Source organism: Coturnix japonica, chromosome 8 (assembly GCF_054131305.1).
Source record: "Coturnix japonica strain WE chromosome 8, WE-NBRP24, whole genome shotgun sequence".
Lineage (NCBI taxonomy): Eukaryota > Metazoa > Chordata > Aves > Galliformes > Phasianidae > Coturnix > Coturnix japonica.
In genome coordinates this window covers 30,058,423-30,081,929 of record NC_140670.1, presented here as the reverse complement: position 1 = coordinate 30,081,929, position 23,507 = coordinate 30,058,423, and the positions used below count along the sequence as shown (strand labels likewise).

General features: G+C 41.5%; 1 protein-coding gene across 1 annotated transcript; it reads right to left on the bottom strand.

Annotated features, from left to right (window-relative positions):
* Positions 1-10,068: 10,068 nt before the first annotated feature.
* Positions 10,069-23,258, bottom strand: GPR26 (G protein-coupled receptor 26). The gene is made up of 3 exons (XM_015867590.3): positions 22,156-23,258; positions 17,128-17,241; positions 10,069-12,540 (listed from the first exon to the last, which is right to left on the bottom strand). The coding sequence occupies exons 1-3, from the start codon at positions 22,821-22,823 to the stop codon at positions 12,309-12,311; spliced, it is 1,014 nt and encodes a 337-aa protein (XP_015723076.2). The 5' UTR covers positions 22,824-23,258; the 3' UTR covers positions 10,069-12,308.
* Positions 23,259-23,507: the final 249 nt, after the last annotated feature.

The window sequence follows — 23,507 nt, the reverse complement described above, 5'->3', positions numbered from 1 at the left end:
TTGCAGTAGACAGAAAAAATTATGAGGACAAGGAGCCCTCAGGGGGCATCAGTGCTACAGAGCTGCCAATTGCTTGACGTTAGGAAAGCCAAACTGTACAGATGTAGCCTCATTATAGTAACAATCAGAGCAGAGTGTGGGAGGCTGTAGTATTTATCAGCTTTCCTGATTATGTCTCATTGAATTTGTTTCAGTGATCAAGCTGTAGCCTAACAACTCAAGATGTAAAATAATGGTTTCACCATCGCTCCCACTCTTTAAAATGGGAAAAAGCTGCTGAAGACAACCCAAGGTCTCCTGTGAGTTCTGCATTTGAAAATGCTGTCTTGAAATATTTAGTATCTTGGCCAGGCTTTTAATTTAGTCAGGTTGTAAGGAGGCTTTAGGGCAGCAAAGAGAACAAATATGGGTTGAAGCCATCCCAAACCTACTGGCATCAAGATAAAATTGCCCAGATGCTTTTTTGCTGCATTTACTTTCTTATTGTGGCTCCTGGTCTTGGCTTGTGAAGAGCTTTTGGTTTTATCTGATTCCCAGTGCAAAGTATGTTGATTTTCTGTAGTATAAGAACTTGTGACCCAACACCACTTGAGTATCTGTGAAAGGTTCCACATGTTGTGGGTGCTCCTGTAAATGCACTACTAAGAGATAACACATAACTTGGGTTCTGGTCAAATGCTGCCAACATTTCACCAGATAGAGACAGGTGTGCTGGAAATCTCCCTGACCAACCTCAGGTGTTTTGGTTTGGTTTGTTGTTGCTAAATTTCTAGGCTTGGGAGAAACCATGGTCAAATACCACTGTCCTCAATTATGTTTTCCCTGTAATTTCATCATTTTTAAGCTGAACTCACGACTTTGCATGAGCCAGAATAAAAATTTCAAGACATTGGCTCAATAGTGTTGTGAGGATACTTTGCTTTTCACTTGCTGCTTCATAGAATCACAGAATGGCTTGGGTTGGAAGGGACCCCAGGGATCAGGTTCCAACCTTCCTGCCACAACCTCCAGAGACTTCCTAAGACTGCTGCTTCTTACACGAGTTCTATGTTTATCATTAATTCTGTTCCTGGGAAATCAATTTGATGACCTCTTTATTGACCCTCTCTCCTTCCTCCCCCTCTAAGCTGTGACCCCAGTACTTCAAGCAGCAAGCAGAGATGGGCCCATAAGCCAGGTCGCTGCTGAAAACTGCTGCATTTAAGTGAAAGAAGGTTTTGCAAAGTTGCTTTGCTTCAAGAAGGAGAAAAGAACAGCTGCAGAGTCCCAGCAGAGGCAGGTGGCACTGTAAGGGAATGTGGGGGCTGAGATGGATAACTGGCATATCCAGTATTGTACACTTATGAGTTGTAGACTAAGTTCAGCAGTACCTGCCTCTGTCAACTAGTCCTTGCTGATTTGTAACGGTGCAGATGACAGCAAGAGAAACAGTGTGAGGGGCACACCAAGAAAAAGGATAAACAAGGAAAAGCCTGAAAGGAGCACACTGGCATCATGCTCATGACAAATATCCCAGAGGAAGAGGTGAGAGGAAGGAGATTTGGGAGTGAGGAAAAGCTTTCTTGATTTTCATTCCTCCTGTGCCCAGGCAAATGGTGCTTTTTGTACAGATAAACTGAGAGGCGTCTCCAGTGCTTATCTCTGTCAAGTTTTCTTTTGTGAATGCCAAGTGGAAGGGGAGGGAATGTTGGCAGCAGTGTTAAGAGCAGAGTTTGGTTAATTGCCTTTGCCTTTGGAATAACATAGCACAGTTTTCAAACTTTAATAGTAGCGTATATCTGAATGTTACAAGCAAATGCATTTTGAAAAAGTTAGGAGACTCATTCTGAAACAGTGCTGTAATTCTGGATTAGAAGTTTCCCAGAAGCAATCCTAAGTAGAAGCCTTCCTAAGCTTAGAGGTTCCTTGAAATAGCCCATATGTACACACATGTCTTACAATGGGGCAAAAAAACCCACCCAAAGTCAGGTAGTCCACTGGAATGCAGTGGGCACCATGTGAAGTGCTGTAAGCAAACCAGTTTGAAAGGTGCCCCATTGCATTTCAGAGTCTGAGTGTGTGCTGTAAGCAGCACTGCTTGTGCCCCACCACCCCAGCCCAATGTATCTGAAATGTATTGCTTTGGTGACTCAACAGCTCCTTAAAGCTGTGAACTAGCAAGGGACCGTTTATAAACAGCAAACAGGGCTCAATTCAATCAGCTGCTCACAACAGAGAGTTTGAACAGCTTTGCATATGCAGCCAACACAGATAATTTTAATGTGAAAATTATAGCAAATACACAATCATTTTAATAGGATGATTAAGAGCTGCGGGCTCCTGGGGAAAGCACTTCAGCAATGCATGCACCTGCACCTATTAAAGGAGGCAAAATATACATGCTAATAAGCAATATCTCATCAGCCCACGGGCATGTTGTAGCATGGAGCAGGTGAAGATGAGATGGAAGAGGAAACTCAGAATAGGGGCAAAGTACCAAAAGTCTTGAGCTTAAAGCAAAGCTTACCAGGGTGATGATCTCAGGTGGGATGAGGATGCTTGGTGCAATGTGTGAGTCTGGAAGCTGTGTGGGCTATGCTGAATGCTCACGTCCTCCAGGAACTCCTCATTATCAATGGGGATTTTGGTACATGCAGATAACTTGGTGTACAGAAAGGGGAAGGCAGCGTCTTCAGAGTTCCACCAACTCAACCTCATTGCTCACTTCTATCATAGGTAAGAATGTGGCAAAAGTCAGGGCAACCTGGGCAAAAATGAGAGGGGTAAGCAACATAAAGTGATCAGAGATTATTCTGAGATGACTCCCTCACTGCCTGAATATATGTAGTATTGGCTGGCAGCAGTATTTGCTGGTTTCTATTGACACAGGAGAAGTGAAAATAATTATACTTTTAAAATATTGACATTTTTATACAAATAATTGAGTACGTTTTAGCCGATAATAGATTTTATTGCCTTTTTTGTGCCTTCCGGAGGAATACATTTGTAAAACACATACATATTTATATGCAATATAAATATCTAAGTGTATATATATATGAAAAATGCATAGATATTTTTCCCTGCCTCTTCTATCTTTTGCACTGCAATGGAGAAATACAGCATGACTGAAGATATCTTTGGACAAATACACCCCGGCTCGACAGAATAGTGTCAGACTTTGCTGGTTCCAGAATTGTGACAGTTTGAGCAAAACAAATAAAATTATTAACTGTGCTTCTCCACGCCCTGTAATCCATAGCTGGGCACAGGCCGTTAGGCAGCTGGTTTGTGCTTCCTCCAGCAGTTCATGAGACCTGGCGTGCAGATTCTGCTGACAAAACGCACACACTGCGATCATGCATTGCTTTCTGTTCTCCTACAAAATCTCTCCTTTGCCTTACCCAGCTCATCTTCCCTTTCAGGCTGTACTGCAGGCAGAGATATGGGAAACCAGGGTGACCTGGTTCTTTGCATTGCACTCATCCAGATTATTTTATTTTATGACAATACTCAGACACCTGCCTGGGAGCAAGCCCCAGAATACTATTGCTGTTGGCTTTTAGTATTATGTTTTGTTTCCCCGCTGAACTAGAGGGCACCTACTACTTAGGCTATGATGCAAATGCTACATGGTAAATTGCCACTCTGTGGTTATCAAGCACAAGGTGACGTTTTATGTGGCTTCCAATGGTGAGCATTAAACTCAGCGTATCATGTATTGGTAGCAAAAGCATAAAGATGGCCTGATAGGTGATGGGCAGGCCCTGCAGTGCACAGAGACTGATGATGTCGCATGTCAAGCAAAGAAGGCTGATACATCCCTCTTACACATGATGTATGACCTTGAATTCCTGAGCATCTGAAATTGCTGAGAGACAGACCTGAAAACCAACATCAGCACGAGAGCTGTGCTTTGCTCAGAGCAGTGAGCAACTCAGTTGGGGCAGAACATGGAGAAACGGGGAGAGTCAGCAGCAGCTCTGTCCTGGGACTGTGGGATGTGGTGTTGGCAGGAGCCTTGTCCCCATACCCATAAAGATGTGGGGTCACCATCGCTGGAGGTGTTCCAGGCCCATGGGGATGTAGCACTGAGGGACATGTGGGCATGGTGGGGGTGGGCTGGGGTTGGTCTGGGGGATCCCAGATGTCTTTTCCAACAACTAAGGCTGCCTAACAGAACTTATCCAAATTCAGGGATACTTATCTCTCTTTCCCAAGCTGGCTTAAAAATAACACTGAAAATGCTGCAGTCTATTAGGGATTCAACTAACAGTTTACGTATAATATAAATGTTGCATGTCATGTATATATTATTTATGAAATAACATCTTAGGCTTACTACTGTAAAGTGTTGAGAGACAAAAAAACTAAGTTTTTAACCAAATTTTTGGTAAGCAAAGTTTTGAAAATGTGGGTTGTTGAATTGTTTTTCCCCTATTTCATCATCTCCTGAAGTCACATCATATGACACTTGCTCTTGATTTATCAGCAGCTTGGAAACAATGCAACCAAACTGAGCCAGTGTGCATAAAGTGTCCTATTGTGCAAGTGTTTATCCACTTCAAGGGCATTTTGCAGGAGAAAGAAAATAGTCTTCCTAAGCAATTGAAACACACAGTTTCCTAAAAGTCTCTGTGAAATATTTATGGTTATTGGCAGCTTTTAAACTGAATAAGAAACAGAAAATGTGCTGAATGCATGTTGATCCTTCTTGTGTCCATTGGAACGATGACAACTTTGGAGTGCTGGTTTGAGGACTGAGTGGCATCAGTGATAGGAATAGGGTGGAGGGATGTCTCTTGCCAAGGGAGAGCCTGACCTGGAGCTGGGACCCTGCCTAGGTTCTGTGCCCTGTGGAGAGCACAGGACCCCACCTGAGCAATCCTAAACAGTATTTGTATAATATTCTCTTTCTCTGGAATGCTTTTTCCTTCTGTTTGTACAACACTAAACACAGCTAGCTGCTTATTTACTCCTGGATAATTGTGTTTGATTTCCTTCCTTTAATAGTTTTTTCATTAGAGTCTTTCTGTCAAAAAATACATTGGGAATACAGGGAGAGTGATGCTAGCAGTTGAGTTGAGAGATGACACTGATAAAGGTATTTCTGCACAGTTTGCATGTCACATCTGGACATGTCTGTTGGAAAGCCATGCAAACATCCACTCACGGTGATAAAACTATTTTGTTCAGCCCTGTTGAGTCACCATCCCCAGAGGGGTTCCAGAGCCATGGGGATGTGGCACTGAGGGACGTGGGCTGTGGGCATGGTGGGGGTGGGCTGGAGGTGGGCTGGGGATCTAAGAGATCTTTTCCAACCTTCATGATTCTATGACAACTACTGCCTGAGCTGACCAGTCAGACTGTGTTTTCATGCTCTAAATTGATATCTGGAGCTTTCTCATACTGCATTGACCTCAGTATAAATTAATGTGGCTATGAGCTAAACATGAATAAATTATTTTTCCCATCCTGCCCTGTAAGGCTTTCTGAGATAATTGCATCTCAGCACCAGAGCTCACAAACCCACACACAGCATCCTCTCAGCACCATCTGCATGTGCAAGAAGGGAAAGTGAGCACACCGAAAGACAGACAGAAACTGAGTGCTGAGCAGTTTAAATAAGGGCAGATATGGGAACCAACATAACACAAAGTAATCATAATGGTCAAATCTGAAGTTATTCGATGTTTGAGAACGCTGAGCCCTGCTGGAGGTCTCTTCTGCTTTTCTACACCCACAGAGGAAGGAAAAGAGTCATTAAGAGTCCTCATTTATGCACTGGAGTGGAATTTAATCTTCAGCTCAGATCACTGTCTAGAGATCGCAGGAAGAAACCTGGGGAAATTTGTGTCCATTTCAACAAGTTGTGTTCAAGGTATCAAGGGAAGTTTAAGGACCAAATTTATCACAACTAGGTAAATGCATAACATATTAAGGTTCTGTATTTCCTCTTTATGTTGCTCATAAGCACACCGAAGTAATATTCTGTTGCAGTTGACTTTACTGACTTTGACTTCAGCTGAATTTTGGAAGCCAGTGATTTCAGAAGTCAGATCATTGACATGGCTATGCAGGCTTAACTTTCACAACAACGAAATGAAACAGACTTTTTAAAGTGTAAAGTTTTATATAAAAAAATAGCTCACACGAAGTCCTTTAATCATAATCACATTTCATTAACAGTAAATATAACAAAATCACAATATACATATATAGGACAGGTTTATTTATATGTTACTTTGTATTAATCATTAACTTTATGTAATAAAAATATATTACAACATTTGATATGTATTCACAAAGCACAAGCCATTGTAAACAGAATAGGCAGCACAGGCCCCTTATTCAAAAATCTGAAGTCGTGATTAAAATTTATTGTCCTGTATTCCTTCCAACCATATTAATACAACAGAATTCTGTGTTTCTGTCGTTACGTGACAGAATGTGTATCTCTGAATTATACATTGGGAATTGATAACAGTTTAGCTTGTTTGGGACTTCAAAGTTCCACGGTCCACTTCAACCCATGGAATTATTGAGCATCTCACTGTTACATGTTGGTCTGTGCATCACTCTACCCATGTTTTCATATTGCCTTTTTCCCCCGTATAAATAGCCCCATAAATTACAACTCATTGTTATACAAAATAATAATAATAATAATAATAATAATAATAATAATGCAATAAATTATAATAATATAGTCCAAACATGCTCTACCTACAGCATTTATTGTTAATGCTATTCCAGAACTATCTTTCTGCAGGCTGACTAGACTCTAAGAAATAGGAAACCATGTATTTTTGATATCTCAAAACAAACCAAAAATGTTTAATTATACAGGGCAGACCATTTTAAATGTCTTATCCTATGGATGGTCCTTAATCATCCAAGGAATCCCATTGTCCTTATCGGTTTGTAAAGAAAGCCCCTAACTTTTTCCTTTTAACTATATATATATATAGTTAAATAAAGCAAATAATCATCTAATAATCTTAGCTAGAGAAAAAGATTGAACTGCATCTATTAAGACCATTAATACATCACATTCCTGCAAGAATTCAGAACAGAATGATTAATGACTGCCAAATATATGAGATGTTTTAATCCTAAAATGATTTGAAGAACATAAAAGGAATATGAAAAAATTCAAGGTTTACAAAAATGCTCTGTGTAGAAATAAAGGTAAATCAAGGCACCTTTTAGTTATCTATTCCTATTTTCCAAGGCAATTTGTGATAATGATTTTTCAAACGTTATTATTATCTGGGAAGCCCTATGGTTTCTATTACAAACGACCCATCACGCCCTGTGGCTGATGCAAGTAGGATTTTGTGGTCAGAGAGGCAATGTAAGCCATTTTAAATCCAATAGGTTGTTTTTCTAATTGTGTTTCAGGACTCAAGATGGAATAGCTATTATAGATATAGATTGCTATTTCTGCAATCTTTAAGAACATGTTTCTTCCAAAGCTAATTTTATTACTACAGTTTTCCCAGCATTCAGTAAGTTCCAAATGGAGACCCTTTTCCTAACATATATTTGAGGACTGCTAATCAGCCATGTGGATTCAGGCCTTTGGGCATGTTGTAACCATGTACAATCTTCTGCAACAAAACAAACGTATTTTGCTGTATAATTATCACACATGCATGCTGTTCATATAGCTGATACGTTTGTTTCTCAATACACGAAGTTCTGAATTGCACTTACAGTCTAAAGGGCTAACCATCTCCATTATAAATATAGACAGATATGGGAAAGCATAGCATCCTCTCATTCATTAGACCAGCATCATTTGCTTAAAAACTAACAATTCTAGATACATATTTACATGATACACATCAGGACTACAGGTAAGAAGTAGACATTTTACAAAGACTGCAGCAGCTCTTATCTCCATGTAAACTTTGATACTTTCTAACAAGGACAGCTGTCTGTTTGAGAAGGATGGTTTACAGAGAGAAACTTGATCCATCAGAGATTGTGAGATATGATTAGTGCTCTGAATTAAAGCATAAAATGCGAATTTAAAATAATAATAATAATAAATTTAAGGCCCAAATGTTATTATTGTCTCCTTTGTTCCGGCTTGAGTAGCTTGTATAGTCCCTGAATCTACAAACAAGAAAGCCTATCCAGTTAGCTAGAGCTAACTACCCAGGGCCTCCTAAAGCAAACACCATAGGATCCACTGACCTGAGTTTTCTGTGCTGAACATGGTGTACAGTAATATACTGAGATTATTAGGGCCAAGTAGCAACAAGCTGACATAGGTGTGAAGTCTCTAGCGTTAAACATAAGTTTCATTTAATCAGAAGAAATGAAGATAATCCTGGAAGCAGCATGAAGCAAGCAATTTCCAATGGGCTATTTCAAAGGATTCACTGCATAGTGGACTGGAGAAGATGCTTAGGGACCTCAGAGCCTTTCTTTAGTATTAAGAGGTGGTGAAGGAACTTTGAGAATTTAGGCAAGTAAATCCAGAAAGCTTTCTTCACACAAATGACCTGAGCCTTTGGGGCTTTAAGAATTGGGCTCTATCTCCCAAAGCAAGATTCACCCAGGTGGAGCTGGTTTCAGGACATCAGTGTGAGGCTTTCCCTCACATCCCACCTGAAAACTATTTAAGCCTTCCCAAGCCAGTAAGGGCTCTTTCATGGAGGCTGTGCTGCTTGTGGAGACTTGGATTTTTCCATGGCAGCTACTGAGCCTTGAGAGAAACACTGTCTTTGGGGTAAGTGGATGGCTGAGAGATAGGGGGATAGGCCTCACTTAGAGACGGGACTCATAGCTGCCTAACACTGCAAGTGGGCACTTACACTCACAAGAAACTCAATAAATCCTGTTTACATCTTGTCATGAGTAAATAACTTTGAAGACATGGCCTTACACATCTAGAAGTCAGATGTATAAAACCTGGATGTAGTTATCTAATGGGGGTGAATCACCAACTGAAGCAACAGTTATATTGCTTTATATCTGGAGGTGGATTTGTACTGCTTATTTTCTCGATAAACTCATTTCATTCACTTATGCATTCTGCCAAAAGGAATTATCTAACTCTTCACATCCAAACTGGGCTAAAAACATAACACAAAATGGTGTTCACAACTGTGGCTCTGAAATCACATAAATAATATATGGTTGTAAAATGAGCAGTGGGAAAAGCTCAGAAACTGAAAATGACACAGTGGGTTAAATACTCTTAATTGTCTGCCAGTGTTCTGCCTGTCAAACTTACAAGATAGGAAGAAAATGTTAATTGAACATGCATGTGAGAAATAGCTATTGCATATGGATTGCAGATAACCACCAGACAACTGCATATTGCCTAAGCAGCTGCACAAGCTTTGCACATGCAGTTCCATATTTTGGGCACACTGTAGCTGTAATTTACAACATTTTTCAAAAACATTTAAGTAACAAATGGAAAACCCACCCCTCGCACGCACCCTGTCAAGGGCATTTGACAAGAGAACGGTTCCGACTGACAATCAGAGATAATGAAGTATTGAGCATTATGTTTGCCATCGTTATTCTAACTCACTGGAGTGGAAGTGTCGTATAGTACATATAATACTCAGCAGACACGTAGTTAGTCATAGCTACATTCATCACTTAGACATACATTTCAGAGAATTTTGCTGGTTGCCTATAAGAACTCAGTTGAATAGCTAGCACTTAACAAGCCACAGTATCATATTTCTGTATCTTATAAAATGTCATCTGGAAATGTTAGGGTATTACTTTTATTTGTATATGGAGTCAGTTTGTCAAGCGCCAGCATGCACAGCTCCCGCTTGCTTCAGATGGTAGAAATATGACAATGTGTCAGAGATCTGATGTAAGTAAGGGGGAATTATGTTTATTCTCTGCTGTGAGATTAATTTTGGAAGAAAGGCACAATGAAAGAAAGACAAAGCTTTAAACGCGTACAAGGGGAGAGATTTATTGCTCATGGTGACACATAAATCAACCAGGGTCTGACTGAGATACACAGTCTGATGCTATATTTTTATCCACCTTTTACCAGTCATTCTAATGGTAGTTTTTTTGTTGTTTTGTTTGGTTTTCTTTTTCCCCTGGGAAATTATTTTTCTCTATTGGAATAATGGATTGAAAATGTGAAACCCCTCTGGGGCTGGGTTTGTCAATATGCAAACATCCCATTGACTTGGCAGCAGCCCAGCCTATAAACTGACAACTCTTGTGGACTTCAACCATCACCCCATTCAATTTGCTTACAAAGAAAGGATCTTAGTCAAATCCACAATATCTTGTTATGATGCATTTTACCTTTGTATTTGTATTGAATGGGGTCTTTTCACCTACTGCACCTGAGAAAATTACATTAAGCTTAAAAAGTCCAATGGTTAAGATGAGGTAGACGATGTAACATGACTAATGGCTAACCTTGAACACAGTGTTGGCAAAACTTAGATGCCGTGATTATATTTGTGTATCTATTTGACTTCATTTATGCTGTTGTTTAATAACTAAACTGGATAGCTAAGCTGAAGATTTTTATTTACATGGCTGTTACTGATCTTCATCCTATTAAATTTTGCATTTACAAAGCAGGTGGCAATGAGACTAACATTAGATTAACATTTTCCTTGCAGCTGTGATATCATGCCAGGGAGTGGGGCTAAGATGAGGCTCTTCACACCGGCACCTGAGCTATTACCCCAAGTATATTAACTTTGGGGTCCACCGAGTTACCTATCCAGGTTTCGAATTGATGGTGGGAAACTTCAAGAATGGATGCTTTTTGCAAGGTATGAAGGCAACTGTTGTTGTCATAATCTCTGTTGTTAAAGGACAAATATTCATGGTGGAACTTGTAAAATAGAGCATACCAAGGTTTGCAAAATGATTGATATTGGTTATTTATCATAAATGAAGCAGAATATACTGATTTAGCTACTTCCTCTTCTATCTTCCAAGCAAAGGGAAGGTCTTTTGCAGAGCTATTTATGCCATCCAGTGCCCTTTGCTTGGAGGGCACAAGAAGTGGCAGATAATAAGTAATTCCATCAACATGATTGTGATTTCAGTATTTACAGATGAAATGTAAGTAAGAATAGATGTTAAAAGAGTCAGCTATGTCAGCTGTTATATAAACTGGAACCGGATAAGCCGAGACTATTCATAACCTGGGCTTGTGATGCATTTGCTGTTTCACCCTTACCAACAACCTGTGTAATTTATAGCCACTAAACAGAAGGTTTCTTGATCTATTAAGAAAAAATTTCTCGTGTTATTTTACCTTTGCCTTGTGGACTTTGCTGGAGACAAACGGTTACAGAGCTAAGGTCAGAATTGCTTGCAAGTCTCTTGCTGATCAGTGTATAAATGTAAAGCCTTTGAAACCAATAGGTCTTTACCAGAAAATAATTTCAAGAGATTATGAGGAGGACACACTTTCTTGATGCAATTTGTTACACAAATTATTACTAAAACCATAGCAGTGACGACCAATTAATTATTATTCTTGATTTCTTGATTTTTGCAGCTTTGGGACAAATTCCATCCTTTATAATTCAGAAATCCTAAAAAGGGCATTGAGGGTAGGTGGGGAGGCATCCTAACCCTTCCATCCTATCTGTCTACTGGTTTGGTGTTGTTTTTATTGATTTAAAATTTAATGAAGGGAAAAATAATAGAATTTGGTGAAAGTTACTTAGAAGACACATCAGAATCCAGCCCGTAGTATACTACAAAAGTGATTTTTTTCTACTCAGTTCTATGGAACCATTCAAACAATAGGTACCAAACGAGACTGAAAGCTATACTGGGTGCTGCATGAGTGCCCAGGTAAAGATTTTGCTATTAAGATGTTTCTGTTAAGATCTTTTCTAAAGGGTACCCGCTGAAGCAATCAGGTTGAGATTGTTTTGTAAAGCTGGCAGATCCATCGGAGAGACCCTGATCTGCAGCCAGTGAAGTACATGGCACAGATATCTCTTCTTGTCTTTTTTAAAAATAATCTCACTGTTGTACCTTTCTGCTCCCACTAAACTCATGAGCCCTTCCACCAAGGAGCAGCTTTCCACTCTATGCGTAACTGCTGATGGAAATTAATGGGAGATTGCTCTTGGTGAAGTCTGCAGGACCACGCACCAATAGCATGCTGCAGTTGGAGAGAGGAGGCTCAAAGCAGCCTCCCATGGGTGTGCAGGGGCTGTGGGAGGGACACAGCACCTGTGACCACCTCCCGAAGCCTTGACAGCTGAGGATAGCTACTAGGGATAGGCCAGTTACTGTTGTTTCTCATGTACCATTTAACGCTTCTGGAAGATCCCATACCTAAGAGCTCCTCATTCATTCAGCTGCAATATATTTCGATTGTGCGACTCGCTCGTGAGGGCAGAGGAGTTGATGGAGCTCCTTTTGAGGATCTTGTTTATGATGTCCTTCCATGTCTTCTTGTACTGATTCCGTAGCAAAGAGTACACAAAGGGATCTGAAACAACTTTGCTGTAAGCTAAGCACTTGGAGATAATTCCCCAGTGGGTGTTGATGGGGATCACAGAGGATAATTCAACAAGTCTGGGGGAAGAGAAAGGTTGAAAGAGTGAATGTTCCAGCAGCACAATGAGAAGTCGATGACGCACCCCTCCCCAAATCCCTGGGCAATAGCAAGAAAACAAAAGCCATACTCATGAAAATGTGAATGTAAAAGTTTTTGTGACTCTGCAGTAGTAAGCTTGAGGTCTGTTTCCCCAAAATGGGATTGCACAGATCCTACTGGGATGTCTTAAACTGTAAACTTCAAGGCATCCTTTACTTTGTACATTTGACTACTCTAGGGTTCTCAGTCCTAGTAAGGTCTCTTGTTAGAAAGCAAAGTTTCGTAGCTGATATTTCTTTTTGTTGTTGTTATTTAATGTTTTTGATGTTTAATTTTTTTCTAGTTGTGCAAGCTATAAGATCATGTTTTTAGCAGCTGAAGCTCATCATAGTCTTGATAGAGCTCTAAAAGATATGAAAGGAGTATAACTTTTCCCAATAACATTTCCTGATGACCTCCACGCTTAAATGCACCATTTAATCCATCGTGCACACTGCATTTAATAGCAAATATTGTAATATATATATATATATCTGTGTAGACCCATATAATTTCCTATGTATTGGTGCAAAACCTTTGGGTTCCAAAGTCTGAGATTGAGACACTGACCATCACTGCTTGGTTTAGTGGGAGTCATATTTCCTGATAAAACTAAAAATAAAACTAAAAATAACAACATCCTAACTAAAAATACAACATCTGGTCCAAAGTCATCCTTCAAGGTCCCCTCTGGATTATCTGTGCAACCATCCTGCAGTGCTACATAGCATTCATAAAAAGTCCAGGTTGTGGATTGTGATGCATTTGAATAGTCTGACTGGGTTACAGGCGAAGCACACAAGGAAGTAAAATTATTCATTAAGAAATGGCACAATTAATCTTAACTTTTAAAAGTGGTCAATTTGAAGCCCAAATATACTATTGCAATAAATATAGCCCAGAAAAAAAAAATAAAAATTAAGCCATTGGGAAGGGAGGGAGGGAGAGGAGAGCTTTATGTGCTCCTCACACCCCAGCACAGACCATTCACTTTGTTCTGAGACCTCCAGTGCTTTTGACAGGGCAATATTGATAACTTCACGAGATTTTCTTTTCCCTTGTCTTTGAGCAACGCTGAAGGGTAGCACTGTTCAATATGTCTCTACAGCTGTTGAAGAACTATTGATTATTCTAGAGAAGAATGATTCCAAAGGGCATATGTGCTGCTAGAGAGCCCCACTGTGCGATGGTAAATGAGATCTTTGCTGACAACTACCTTCAGACACAGGTGCTTTTAAACCTGCCTGGAAACATCATCAGCTGCTAACCTTTCCACAGGCAAAGCTCTATTTCCAAGGAGCATTCTCAAGTGTGATTCCTACAGCATCAATACCAACACTGCTGGCATTTCAAGCGATTTAGAAGTAAGGATTTCCTCAGCCATTTTGTTTGCATTCCATAGAGTTTCACTGCATTTTGTTGTTTAAAATAGCACTGGCAGATGGCATGGTCTAGTCACTGGAGCATGGAAGAATGGCTGAGGAGCCTGAATTTGGTATAGTGTGGCAGTATCACTGAAAACATCCCAGTGCTCAGGGGTGCTTGGATTGCTACTGCTCTAAGAGCTACTTCTGCTCTTCCACGTTCTTTCTTACAAGGGCCTCTCTGTCATCTTGAAATGGTTTCTGAGCATCTCTTTGGCATCAATTTGCATACACTGCAACAGCACACAATACAAGCCTAAACTGTATTTAATGAATAATTTCATGGAATCATGACATAATGGGAACTTTCTGAAGTTTTACAATTCATGTTATATGCTCTTAATTTCACTGTCAAATAATTAAGTATTAGTCATTGATAACCAGAAATAACCATTTCTCAGAGAGAAATATCATTCTGTCACAAATATCATCTTTACATTATTAAGTCCTATTATCAAAGAACAAATTATTTTCAGGTTCTTTATTTCTTTACTGAGCTCAATAGCCATTTCAGACACCTTCTGCATTCGTGTTTTGTTCTCCTGGGAGATCATTCCTGCTTCAGTGGAGACAAGGGTTGAAAGTATTATGCATATGAATAGAGGAACACCCAGTACCTACTGGGAGTTATGGGCTCAGGGGCAAGTTAGGTATTGGAGGTGACCAGGCTGTGTTATGTGAAAATGCTTGAGAATTTGGCTCAGCTCATCACTGTGAGCTGCTCTGAGTTCCCAAAGAGCTGCCATCATTTTTCTCTCCTTTCATCTTGCCTAAGTCAATGCGCTCCTTCCAAACTCCCCTTCTAAATAGTGGTTGATAACTTTTCTTTTTTTTTAAAAAAAAAAGCAGCATCCAAAGACAAACACAGTTAGCTTCTGCTGACATCTTGATTTTAATGTGGTTGATTTACTTTGGTCAAATGTTTTACAGATACTGAATTTGATTAAGTTTAATTAAGTGCAGTGGATGCCTTGAATGATCAAGGTTGAACAAATTTGTGTCTGAACCTGTCACCCAGTCCTATGAGCCCTAAACAAACTCCATTTAGAGCACATCACATGGACAATGTAAGGTTGTAAGTCTAGGCATATTAATTCTGCCTTCAGTGAATGACCAATTAAAAAGTCAACACTTTTATCAACAGAATCTACGATATTTTCTTCAATTATTTCCTTATGTCCCTGACATTTAAAGACTTTGCCATTTTTGTGTATTATTTTTGACATTTGCAGATACATAGCAACAAACAACTGCAGGTAAACCCCAAGGTACGCAATTCTGTTTGATGTAGAAACAATTAAATGTCTTCAAGTTGTGTCATATACCTTATTGCCTTTGAAAGAGGGTTTTGTTTCTCATTATTGATGGAAATTACATGCATAGCTTCAATTTTCATGAGACATTTCAACCAGAAAGATGTTTTCAGTGAGGGTGAATTAATATTTCAGTGCTACCTGTAAATTAAATTCTACAGCATTGGCTACATAGTTCCCTAACTTGCTTTCAAAAGTGGCTCTTGTACTTGTCTGTTACTCAGTTCCTATACTTCCAAACTATGAACTGTTTAGCTATGATAATTTTTCTAATATCTTAAACATGTAATTCTATAGTGCACTTGGTGGCAAATGGAAATCCAATTGTTTCATTTCACTTTCAGTAAACAAACAAGAATGTCACCTGTAGGTTGAGGATTTTTCTGGCACTCCCCTTTTTGTACTTCAGGATTAGGAGAGCACAGATTGCCTCGAAGCTCAGTGGTAGTGGGGAGGTGGTGGCTGAATGCTGGTCTGAGCTGCAAGGAGCATAGAAATGCTTCCAATAGCCCTGGCTTATGTTCTTGGTGTCATCAGGGCTGAGCTGAGAGCTATTCAGTGCCTATGATGATTTTCATTAGCTTCACACACCCAATATAAAATGAAATCTAACCACCTGAAGCAAGGCATACTCTAATATCTCATAGCCTCAGAGTTAAGGCTAAGCGCCCGTAATTATAAACCCTTCCATAGCCTTTCAGAGCACAGGGCATGGCCTCTGCCACTGTATAGTCAGTGTGAAGAAAAATTTCATAATGCTGTACAAATGTACTCCCAATGCTGTCACAAGTTATTAGTACAGATCAATTAGCTATTATTATCATGAACATAAAATTAATGTGGCATGCAGGTTTCCCTTTCTAACAAGAGACTGCAAGACTGCTTGTTAGTTGTCTTGTTCGAAACAGAAATTCAGGATATTGTACAGTGAAGGAAAAAGGGGTTTTTCTATTGACCACTTACATTGAGTCTTAATTCAGGTTTTTCAGTGTGGGGTTGTTGTGGTTTTTTTTTTGCAATTCTGAATTTAGTCCTAGTAATTTCTCTCCAATAATACTGGAATAAGTGATGCTTTAGGTGTATATATATATTTCTTTCTCTGTTCCGCATAGCAGTATTTCAGTTTTTCCTGAGTTTTAATAACAAGCACAGGTTGTAAATTTCCTTTCAAAAACTTGCTAGCACTAATCCAGAAATACTTGCTTTTCAGTAATTTTGTTTCATTGGAGTACTTCTGTGTTTCCCACAGGAGCCATTTTCAGAAATAAGCTGCTAGATAAATAGGGACATCTGACCGTAAATTGCAAGATTTTCTTTAGCTGTAAGCCAGACTAACTTTGATATTTGATGTTTATGACCAAGAACTCTGTCCAAGAAAGCTGCTCTTTAAATCTGTGGGCTGTATTCTCACCTCATTCGTGTCTTCTACAGTCAGAACTCTCCATCCTAGCCTATTCATACTAGTGTCCTACAGAATGGGTTGGCTCAGCCCCTGGGCCACTGAGGTAGTCTGAGGGTTCTTGGTCTCACAGCACCTGGGGACTGAACTCCTTAGTCCCTCCCATGCAGCCCACCCATTGACTTGGCTCACTGGATGGGGTTTGGCTTACAGACTACAGAGGGATTGGACTGGAAATGCTGTGACATTCTACATAATGTGGTTGGCTCAGCAAATAGAATCTCTGGTAGGTGAAACATAGCACAGGACTTTCATAAGGAGCTTGCATCAGTTTCTGGTGCATTGCCCTGCTTTTCTGACCATTTTTTCAGAACATAGGCTCCTGCTTACCTTGTGATAACATAAGGTGCAAAACAAAGTATAAAGGTACCAATGAAGGTACTTATTTTCTTTGTTGCTCGTTGCCTCCGTCTCTTCTGCTCTTCTAGACAACGCTCTCTTACACTGCATGACATTCAACACAAACAAGAACATGAATCATAATATCAGGTAGCAAACTTTAACAGCTATACTTCTGGAATAATTGAAATCAATTCTTTCAGTACGTGCTGATTTCACATAACCCAATAACCAACACACTGCATTTCCACAGGAGAACTGTGAGTATTACTGCTTTACATGATCTTACCTTCCAAATCCAATTACTGAGAAATGCATGTACGTACACTTATATCCACACCCACTCCCACCTACTTCCATAGGAAAAGCAATTCAAGCAACCATATCACAGGTAGGAGAAACCACCCAGCTAAGTAAGAAATAAAGCACAATGAAATGGTAACAGGAAAAATACCCTCTTAGAAGTCAGCCCAGCACTGAAGCAATCATTATATCCAGTAGCTGTGAATGGTGTAGCCATAAATCTCACAACAGCTTGTGCACATGGTGAGCACTTTGCAAAGCCAGAAACTAGACAACAAATCTGAAAAACGGAAGTGTTTTGAGTCTGAGGCTCAAAGCAGCCTTATTTCTGACCAAATGGATACCAATTAGTCCTGTCATTTTTCCATCTTCTTCTACCTGCTTGTGCAACTTCTGTGCTAGCTGGATGAAGCCCAGAGATGTGGTTCTCCAGGTGTTTCTGTAGGATTGGAAGCACAGGTTGTACCTCCCGGAGTCATCTGCACCTGAACTGGTGAATCTGCCAACATACTTCCTTTGGGAAAGGATGAAACCAAAGTCAGGCTGCCTGCCAACATCCCTCTCTAGGCACATAGCAGTGTTGCTGCCTGTGGACCCATTGCACACATCGTGTGGCAAAGTAACCACGTGTCTTGGGTGGTCTGGCCTATGCACTGCACTTTATAACAGCTTGGAGCTTGTCTTCCTCTGGTATTATTGTAAATTTGTAATCAGTGATTCATTGTCAGGTTCCATGCTTGCATATATTAATAGCTCTATGGTTTATGACCACACCTGTGTGTTGTTTGCTGTAACTGTCTGATCAACATCTAAGCATGTGTTGTGTCCTGAGGATCTCAAGGTGCTTTGGTGCTATCTGTGTCAGACAGTTCTGATGTTATCTTTTGATTGGGCTAAAAAAACCAAAAACCTTTTTCATTATTTCCTTTTTATTTACTCTCACCCATCCAGTCCCCAGAGCAGCTGCCATGATGGAAAAGTGAACAAAAGAAATAACAAATTGCCTTGCTCTCAAAGAATATGCCCAAGCAGAACTAAAACGCATCTAACGGTGTTACATGTTCTACATCTGAGTTATATGCAGCTCAAAATGACAGCTGAGCAGTAAAAAAAGAAATCCACCTGTTAAAGGGAACCTAAGCTTCCAGTTCTGCAGGAGCTGAAGAACTTGGAGTACTTTCAGGTGCAAATAGAGGATCTCAGAGGTTCAGCAGCTTCACTTAAGCCCTGCACTGAGACTCAATATCCCAAGCATGCATCAGAATAGGAAAAAAAATATCCAAAGCCATTTCAATTAGGATGCTGTTAGGGTGTGTGTGGGGGTATTTTTGGTCCCCAATAGTTCCCCTCTCCCGCCCCCCCATTATATCTCTCCACACATTCATTGGTATACACAAAGCCTTTGTGGACTCCAGGAGCTCACGCGTGACGTGGAAAGTCCTGAAGGCTTCGACTGATTTCTTTTGTTCAGCATTTCCAGACGTAGCTAGTAAATACCACACCACAAATGAAAGTACTTTATCTCATTCCTTCATACAGATCATGTGCTCAGATGGGTATTTTGCTTTTGTGCACTCTTTTGTGCAGTTAGATAACAACATAAACACAGGTTCCATGGGTGACACTGGTAATAGAACTGGATTGTTGACTAAGCTTTCATTCAAAGATTTTAATATCCTGGAAAATCTGAGATATATCCCTTTGAAGGTTTGGTATTTTAAACAAAGCTTATGAGATAAAGAACCTTAAGATCCACTATCTTTAAGAGCTGGATACACTAAAATGATAGTACAGATAATTTTGGTTGAGAAATACATGAGTTAAGCACTTAAGAGAATTCTTGCCCAAGCCCCTCACGGTAACTCAGATAGCTCAGTCTAGGGAACAAAGTCAAGAGAAAGCAGTACCCAGTAAAAATGCCAAAGCTAACATGAAAGGACATGTGCCCTAAACATTCACACAGTTCTGTGCAGTGTTTAGAGGTTTCCTTCGTACTCATCTCAAATGATCTTCAGAAGATCACTTGTGTCTCCCCAAGTCACAGGTAATAAAGCCATCTGTCACAACGCCTGTCCCAGACCCCCTGGCGGGCGGATTCTGAGTCACAAGGAGCAGAAAATTGTCTGTACACATTTTTCAGCGCTAAAACCAGACCACGCAATAGTCAGGGGTAGGCTAAGCTACAACTGCAAACTTTGGCCTCTCATGCATGTCCTCCCAGTGCCCATGTTACGCTGTTGGGTACTATCAGAAACACTAAACGTTCCTGTACATGTGCCACTTATATAACTCGATGTAGATCACTGTGAAGAGCCTCTGTGCGGAGTCTAAGATCTGACCCTACAGCTGCTGCAGATGTCACTGATAGGACAGCAGCACTATAGGTTGCAATCAGCCATCACTGCTGTAGTCCAGAGAAATCAACACTCCCCTTTCCTATAGAATGGCCTGATGTAAGAGCTGAATAACAGCAGCAGAGGTTACTGGCAGCAAAGTGCCTGTAAAACTCCATCTCCTCCAATGAAGAGGTACAATACCCACAGCCCTGTGAACCTGCTCTTCTGTGAGATGATGGTGAAATGCAGGAATACCTTCTAGTTAACTCAGACATGAAAAAATGCAGAGGAGGAGAATACTGTTGTGACTTCTGCCCTTTTTTTTTTTTTTTTTCCTAAGCTTTTCTGTACAATCTAGCCATACTTTAAGCATTATGTGTAAGGATTGCTATTTCAAACAGCCTCATCACGTCTACAGCACTGCCCTGCAAGTGGCCATAGCAGGAATTAAGAGCAACTGGGGTACAGTTTAGCAAACCAGACAGTGCATGGGGTAGGAGGCTGTTTTTTTCCTCTCTGACTTGGTGGATAAGGGAAGATTTATACGTGTGTTTCTCAAAAGCAGGAACAGAACTCACCCAAAGTTCTGTTCCACATTTGTGGTCAAGACATGGATCAGACAGCTTAACTGGAGAATTTTAAGCAAACGTTTCTGTTCCTCTGACACAGTACTGTCCTGCCCTGATCCTTTCAGACTTCTTTGCCTCAGGCTAAGGAATCCCCAAGCTCTGACCTCGTTTTGAGGACAGCCACATGTGCTTCCTTCCACTCCTGTGGCTGCTGCTTGCCTCCAGCCTGCAGATAACAGCAAGATGGGATGCTACTATGGGACAACCCATCTGCTCATGGCTTTCCTCTCTTCTTCCCCATATCAGACACCTGCCTGCACTGCCAGCTGCCAGCACCTTGCTCAAAGACACTTCCCTTCAGCATGAACTTACAGTCTCAGTCCCTGACAGTCTCCCAGTCAGCATGCACATCCTTCACAGGTGCTTCGTCACCCTCCATTGCCAAACCATCTTCTCCGCTTTTCTCCAGGTGATTCTGTTGGAGTGTCTCCTTCCCAATCACCTGCTCCAGTCACACTCCTCCTCTAAGCAAAATTCCCAGCAAACTGGGCCCATTTCCTCCCACTCTACAACCAGCACCCCTGGTTTCAGAGAACCACAGAACTACAGGCTCATTAAGGTCAGAAAAGACCACTAAGATACCAAGTCCAACCATCAGTTCATCACCACCACACTCACTGAACCATGTCCCATGTTTTCCCTGCCCATAGCTCACTCTCTCTTTCCCACCTTGTCCCAGTCTCAGCTGGTCCTTAACCTATCTGCCTCAGCTCATCAGAGCCCCCAAGCCCAGAGCCTACTGTGGTCCATCAGCCACCCCATCCTGCCTTAGGTTTGTGGATTGATTTCTAATTCCCCTTTTCCCAGACAGATTGCTCTGGCTCATCCTGCTGCTGCCTTCTCACTGGCCCCGCACCCCAGGGCTTCCATCCAGCAAACCTTTCTCTCCTTCAGCTGTACAGCTCTGCACCCTTAATGATCAGGAAAAAGTCACTCCCACTCTCCCTTCCCCAGCCAAATCTGCTTCCCTTGCAGACCCAGACATGTCCTATTTATGGAAGATTTATAGCCTGCACATCGTCTCTGACAGGACACTTGCACAGCTTCCCTACACACATCCATGCCTGCTTGGTGCTTGCCATTCTTCTCCCAGCCCCTGGAGACTTTTCTCCTAACAATTCTCTCGCTTAAGGACTCTCATTAGCAATGAGCTTTCTACATCCCTCACTTGTCATATCAACATTGCTACCGAAGTCTCTCTATGGGATTTAAATACAGGCATTCAAGCATACGTATTTAGCAGATGTTATTCCCTCACGATGCTGCCTTTGGGAGGATAAAGTTACAGAGAGCACAGCAACATGGACACAGCTGGAGGAGCAGTGAGTGCCCCAGCTCCCCTTCCCTCTCAGCTCTGAGCCAGGGACATGTGCTCCCTCTCAGCGAGAAACAGTGTTTTGGGCTGACACTGCTAAAATCTGTAAATCTATCAATTGCTAAATCCACCTTCTGAGACAAAGAGCAGTGGTCTGATCACTGTCTCAAAGGGAAATGCATGCTCAGCCAAAACTGCTTGTTTCTTTGCATTCCCTCCCAAAACAAGCTCCTAAGAAAGGAGGCTTTTTTCTGCCACTGGAAAAAACACAAACACAAGTACAAAGCAACGTGCAGCAGGAAGGATGCTTGTTTTCTCCCCCTCCCAAGCCCTCCCTGCTGTGACACCGCTCGGACTGCATTAAATATAACACTAATCCCAGTCCTCACTTCCTCTACATCCAACATTCTCTCTTGCTGAGCACATAGGCACCTACCTGGGATGGATGTCCACAAGCAGTACCAGGGTCTGCATAGTGATCACGTCAATCCGCTTACAGTGGAACCGTGCCACCTTCAGCACTTTGAGATAAGTGAAACACAGGACTATAAGGGAGAGGAGGAAGCTGAGGGTGTGAAAGACCCCAGTGAAAATCACAAACTGTGTCCTATCCTCTGGTCTCTTGTTGTACAAGGTGCAGGAGGCATAGAGGTGATGGAAACCCACCCAGGAGAGAGACGCTGCCACTATGGGGAACGACACAGAGTGTAACCACGTGTAGCTCAGGATGAGAGCAGCATCTCTGTACCTCATTTTGGAGTGGTAACTTAGAGGGAAGACCACGGCAATCCACCTGTCAATGCTCAATGCTGCCATGCTCAACATGGAATTCGTGGTGAGGAAAGTCTCCAGGAAGCCCACAATGTGGCAGATCTGATCTCCTCCCGGTTGCCTCTTGTAAATGATGCCAGCCAAGGTCAGGGGCATGCTGGAGACGGTCATCAACAGGTTGCAGAAGGTAAGGTTGAGGATGAACAATCCCGGGACCTGCTTGCGGATGTCGGCGCTGTACAAGAAGCACATCAGCACCAGCACATTGGCCAGCAAGGCCACGAGCATCAGCACCACCACCACGAAAGCCAGGATCACCTCCCAGATGCTCATGGTGCATCCAGTCACAGGAGGGACATCTCCGAGTGTCCGAGGACCATGGCGCGAGGTGCTCTCCCCTCGCCCTCCTTCCCAGCCTGCTCGCACTCTCGCATGCCCTCCGTATTTTTAGAAGAGCTGCCGTTTTTTTCCTCCAACCTCCCCCTCCTTGCTGCTCCTTTCCACGTCAACGCTCTCCGAGACGTGCACAAAAGCACTGGGAATGCCCATCAAACTGCGAGGAGGGCTTTAAAAATATCAGCAGGACTGAACCACTGTCTCCATTTGGTCCATCCGAAGGCGAGCAGGTTATTCTGAGAAACTGCACCCCTGAGATCCCTAATTATCAGCCCAAAGCTTGCAAGCAATTCACTGAGCGAATAGCACTCTCTTTCTCTCTCGCTTTCTCTCTCTCTTGCTCTCCCCTCCCCTCTCCTCCAACCCTCACTCCCTTCCAGGCTGAATGTAACCTGCTTTTTATGATCACAGATAAAAACCCCATTAATGGATTAAAGCATGCACACTGCTGGTGATTCGCAAATGTGATTATGTCATCCCCACTCCACAACCCCTCCCCTTTTCATTGCAATTGTGACCAGACTTTCCTCAAGAGAAATCCCATGCTTTCATTTAATTGATTTAGCCATTAATTTGCAAACAGCCATGTAACCGAATTCCTGCACTACACTGAGTTTCCTG

Excerpts from the sequence above, each read along its gene's own strand:
- GPR26 (XM_015867590.3), bottom strand. The coding sequence starts at position 22,823 with ATGAGCATCTGGGAGGTGATCCTGGCTTTCGTGGTGGTGGTGCTGATG. Across the intron at positions 17,242-22,155 it reads CTTGTGGACATCCATCCCAG|TGTAAGAGAGCGTTGTCTAG; the intron begins GTAGGTGCCTAT and ends AATGTCATGCAG. Across the intron at positions 12,541-17,127 it reads GCACCTTATGTTATCACAAG|ACTTGTTGAATTATCCTCTG; the intron begins GTAAGCAGGAGC and ends CTCTTCCCCCAG.